The following is a 5,373-nucleotide window of genomic DNA, read 5'->3' on the forward strand; positions in this document are numbered from 1 at the left end:
TTTGTTTCCATACTGGACCAAGGAGTGCAGAATTGATTTTTTTCTAAAATTATTATTACAGCTTCTGGTGTAAATGGTCAACTTTTGGCAAATTTTTAAGTGACACATGTAGAATTAAGTGATTTTAATGAAATATCACAATTTACGCCTTAGGTTTGGTTCATTTTCCCACCAGAACTACTTGGGCGGCTGTGGCTCAGTGATCGGAAGATCGGTGGTTCGATTCCGCCCTGTAACCTGTGTCGTGGTCGTTGTGTCCTTGGGCACCTTGCCTGGTGTGAATGTGTTTGAATGGATTGTTTGAGGTGGTGGTCGGAGGGGCAGAATGAAAGCCACGCCTCTGTCAGTCTGCCCCAGGGCAGCTGTGGCTACAATCGTAGCTACCACCACCGGAATGAATGTGTGTGAATGAATAATTGACAGTGTAGAGTGACTGGAAAAGCCTATATAAGTCTGATCAGTTATATCACATGAGTTGTTTAACTGTCAGAAAGTTGACAATCCAATGATTCCTTCTGTTTTTTAAGAGATAACATGCTTGTTTGTCCCTCCCCATCTGTAATGGTTTAACCTCTGAAGACCCGAGCTCTTGTTTGATATGCATTTTGTATTTTTCTTTGCTATTTGATCAGATCAAACCGTAAAGAGAATAAAAATAAAGAAAATATATAAAGAAAATAAAAATATATTTTAAAAAATATGATATAATTATATATATATATATATAAATTAAAATAAAAACAATTACAAAATATTTTAAAAATTCAACTACTGTGGTAATACAACCTAAAATGTGATTTCCATGCATGGACACCAGGGCTTCAGCGGTTAAAGGCACCTGATTGTACTGGTGAACCAGCCCCTTATTCACATATGAGCATCTGATAATACACGTCATCCTACACTTTGATTATTGATAATAGTTATTATATTTCTGGTGTTACAAGAATTATGATTTTATTTTATTTTTTTAACTATTGTTGTCTGAAAACGGTGAAAACTCTTCCTCACAAATTCCGGGAAGTTTGTAATATTGTTCCANCGATACATTACGGAAACCTTATGAATACCTGAAACCTGAAACCGTGATGCTAAAGGACGACACTGACGTGTCTAAGTTCAGAACACTTTGCTGCTGCATTTGCATTGAAGCAGCGTCTTTAGAGACCCAACGAAATTACGCAACACTTCAGAAGTTTTTACGCGAACAGAACTGGACAGAAACACAACCGTGCGGATGATGAATGCAGACAGACGTTTTGCGTGCGTAGACAGTTTTTTTTTTTATGTGCTTTCTCTTCAAATACACACATGGGCACACGTCCACAAACACACAACACTCTTCATCCATTACATCTGGCCTGGAGCGGGCCAGACCATGTGAGCGTGGGGGCGTGTTGGCAGACACAAGGTGTTGGTAGGCAAATACACACCGAGAGACAGACAGAAGTGGTGGAGAGGGGGGGAGAAATAAAAAAAAAAAGGAGAAGGGAAAAGACAGAAGAACAGACGGGACAAAGTGAGCATGTGTCTGAGAAGTGGATGACGCAGCAAGAAAAGGAGACGGAGGAGAAATCCCCGAACAACCGAGCCAGCTGAGGGGGCCGAGGCTGGACGGACAGACAGAGGACTGGATGGATGGACAGCAGAGGGACATGTGTGGATGTCATCTGGCCATCAGTCATGCACAGAGAGAGGGGGGGTGAGAGCTCCAGGGAGGACCCAGGGTGGGGGCCTGAAGCCTAATCCCAAAAACAGCTGTGTGTAGCGTGGAAGGGGAGGGAGGGTGGGTTCTTGGGAGACGGGTGCTCTCTCATGGCCCATCACATCCTCTGACCCCTGCAACGTCAACAGCTTCTTGTCGGGCCTCAGTCGCCGTAACCCGGGCCCCTTCTCAAGCTCTTCTTGTGGCTCCACCGACGAGAGGCCTCATGTTTGACCCGATCCCGTGGACCTTCTGCACCCCGAACACGAGGCTCGGCTTCCACGAAGGCGCCGTAAATCACTCACAGATACTGTCGATCGGCGATACGCGATCCAGCCCGAGCTGCCACCGGCTCTCTTGACGACTCTTTTTTCCTCCAAGATAACCAAAGCTGCAGCAGGGACGCTCGAGAGAACCGAGCACACATTTCAGATTTTAGGAGGATCTAGTCCAACCTTAAAAGAGGCTCAGATGTGTGCAAGTGTGAATGTTAAAGCGTCAGACAGTGAACACAGGCCGGGATGCTGGAAAAAATGCTATTTTGAATTCACTTAAAATCAGTTTCAAGTGGATATGTTGGTTTAGTTTTTTTATTTGATCGTTCTTTTCTGGATGAATCTTGCCTTTTTTGGGTGGATTTGGATCTTGGAAAGCTGAAAGAGAGTGAGATGGCACATGACATGCAACAAAGAGCCATGCCCAGAACCGAAACACGAACATAGCTTACACCGAGATTACATCGATGTTTGCTTTTGTTAAGCTGCTAAGCACATTTCCATCCACCTGTTTTTCATTTTCCAATAAAAACCTGAAAGGAAACGCCAAATTTCTGGAGGGGAAAAAAAAAATAACACGTTGAAACAAAGTTTTTATCCTCGGCTGAGGTGGAAAAGATCGGTGTGTCAGACGCAAAATATAACCGAATGCAATGGAGCCACAGCGAATTAGCAAGAAGTCCTGCACATCTGTGGAAACAACACAACTATGGCTAGATTTTGTCCAATATGATACAGCTGTAAGGTCATAAATCATGAGAAGAATTGAAAAAAAAATAGAATCAATATGTACAATACTCTACTAAGTGTTCACTTGTGTTAGCAATACCAGGGAAAACAATGTCTCCACAAGCTGTAGATATGTTGCTGTTTACATTTTTACAACCTCTACAAATACTACTCAGCACACCAACTGCAGAAAGATATTTCACCATGCTGAATGTATCTTCCAACAGTTTGCCCTGTATACTGTTTATAAGCCATGCTGCATTTATGTCACTGCTTGAAGTACGTTTTATTTCTCCCTAGCTTTCTACTTTGTTTCCATACTGGACCAAGGAGTGCAGAATTGATTTTTTTCTAAAATTATTATTACAGCTTCTGGTGTAAATGGTCAACTTCTGGCAAATTTTTCAATGACACATGTAGAATTAAGTGATTTTAATGAAATATCACAATTTATGCCTCAGGTTTGCTTCATTTTCCCACCAGAACTACTGGGCGGCTGTGGCTCAGTGATCGGAAGGTCGGTGGTTCGATTCCGCCCTGTAACCTGTGTCATGGTGGTTGTGTCCTTGGGCACCTTGCCTGGTGTGAATGTGTTTGAATGGATTGTTTAAGGTGGTGGTCGGAGGGGCAGAATGAAAGCCACGCCTCTGTCAGTGTGCCCCAGGACAGCTGTGGCTACAATCGTAGCTACCACTACCGGAATGTGTGTGAATGAATAATTGACAGTGTAGAGTGTCTTTGAGTGTCTGGAAAAGCCTATATAAGTCTGATTAGTCATATCACATGAGTTGTTTTAAGTTGACACTCCAATGATTCCTTCTGTTTTTTAAACCATTGCAGTGGGGAGGGACAAACAAGCATGTTATCTCTTAGAGGCGCCTCATTGTACTGGTGAACCAGCCCCTAATTCACATATGAGCATCTTATAACACACGTCATCCTACACTTTGGTTATTGATACTAGTTGTTATATTCCCTATTATGACTTTTTTTTTTTTTTTTTTTTAACTATTGTAGTCCGTAAAATGCCTGAAAACGGTGAAACCTCTTCCTCACAAATTCCGGGAAGTTTGTAATATTGTTCCATCAATAATCCTAAACTTAAAAATCATCTGCTGATCATTGTTGAAACGATTTGTGACGACATTTTTTGTAAACTGACTGAATTAGAGACTAATTGCAAAAAGGTTTCATTCGGTGGCATTTGAGTTGGATTATTAGTTGGTGCAGTTTGCAAACCCAAAGCTGGTAATAAACAAGATCAAGAGTGTAACACAGTGTGCTGTTGCTCCGCCTCACTGTGTGGCTCTTGTTCAGCATCACTGTGTCATTTGCAGTAAACAGTTCAGAGAAGTGCTGTGCTTAAACTTCCAAGAATTCTGAATTTATATCAGTATTTGCTCTGTCCTTCTCTCTTTGCAGTCTGTTTGCAGGCAGCATCCCGAGGATAACCTTCATCAGCGTGGGCGGTTTCATCTTCCTGGGAGCGTACGAGAAGGTTCGCCGTACTTTGTTGTAGCAGCGTGACTGTCCCGAGCCTCGGCCTGATGGAGGAACAGCAGGGACAGTGTGTCTGGAAGTAGCACCCTCGTCTTTTGGATGCAACCTCCACATGCTGCCGGGCCCTAAATAGCAAGCAGCACTTGTTACTGAGAGGAGGAGTGGTCGGTGAGACTGCATTACCCAGAATGCCGTACCCCTGCTCTTTAGCGCTCTGAGTCGAACGGCCTCTTCTGCAGCAGCATCAGCGATTAGTTAAAATGAAGCTCTGCTCTGTTGAACAAGACCAGCATGTGTGATTTTTTAATGTATGTGTGAGCGAATGATTGCGCCATTAAAGACTGTCTCTTTGTTATGCTCTGAGTGAGGTTTGCTGATTTCTTTGGCTCCCTGTGGACCTCTGTTGGGTTCCAGTCTGACACGGTTTAATGATCATTTTAGTGTTTCATCCATATTTTCTTGTCTCCATTAAGCCACTTGAGTAAAAGACGCACCATGGAGACGCTGGTGTCTCACCCACTGCTACATCCCTGATGGAGCACAACTCACCTCATCCACCTGCAGGAGGGTTTTGTTTTCCGTAAGATGTCTCCAACGTCTTGTTGAGTTACTACTGCCTTTGCTTGATCAAGAGGCCCGGCTGTTTTACTGAAGCTTTTTTTCAGTGACAGTTCAGGATTGATCTGTCATGGCTTTATTTAGAAATATTTAATTGGATGGAAAAGCTTCTCCAGTTATGATGGGGACCTTTTCTTCCTTCTTTTTGCCTTATTTAAGTCAACTTGATGTCAGTCGTTGATGATTTGATGTGATTTTTTTCTGAAGTGGGTCTATGTATTTGAAGTACGGCTGCATGATACTCACCAGATGACTTAAATAACTTGAATAAATATTCTAGACTGATTGTTATACTTGTGCATCAATGATAACAAATTACGTTTTAAAGGTGACAAAAGCAACCTTGTCTAACACACTTAAAATCATTCAGAATTGTTCTGCTTTTGGATCAGATCGGTCTTTGTGTTCCTCGTGCAGAGCTTCCTGATTTAAATGGTGAAACAAATTAGTTGTGTTGTCACGTGTGGTGGCAACAACTGCATGACAAGGCAAATATGCAGTTTTGGTAATAAAATCTGTGGGTGAAGTATTTCCATACACCTGGCA

At 42.5% G+C, this 5,373-nt stretch overlaps 1 protein-coding gene across 1 annotated transcript in view; it reads left to right on the top strand.

Moving 5' to 3' along the window:
* slc25a26 (solute carrier family 25 member 26) overlaps positions 1 to 5,362 on the top strand; it is a 71,370-nt gene extending 66,008 nt beyond the window's left edge. Inside the window, exon 10 of the mRNA XM_008280122.1 lies at positions 4,132 to 5,362. Within this exon, the coding sequence (XP_008278344.1) occupies positions 4,132 to 4,228 (97 nt within the window). The 3' untranslated portion in view covers positions 4,229 to 5,362. The remainder of the gene's footprint in view (positions 1 to 4,131) is intronic.
* The last annotated feature ends 11 nt before the right edge of the window (positions 5,363 to 5,373 follow it).

This window comes from Stegastes partitus, unplaced genomic scaffold (assembly GCF_000690725.1).
Source record: "Stegastes partitus isolate 25-593 unplaced genomic scaffold, Stegastes_partitus-1.0.2 Scaffold182, whole genome shotgun sequence".
Classification (NCBI taxonomy): Eukaryota; Metazoa; Chordata; class Actinopteri; family Pomacentridae; genus Stegastes; species Stegastes partitus.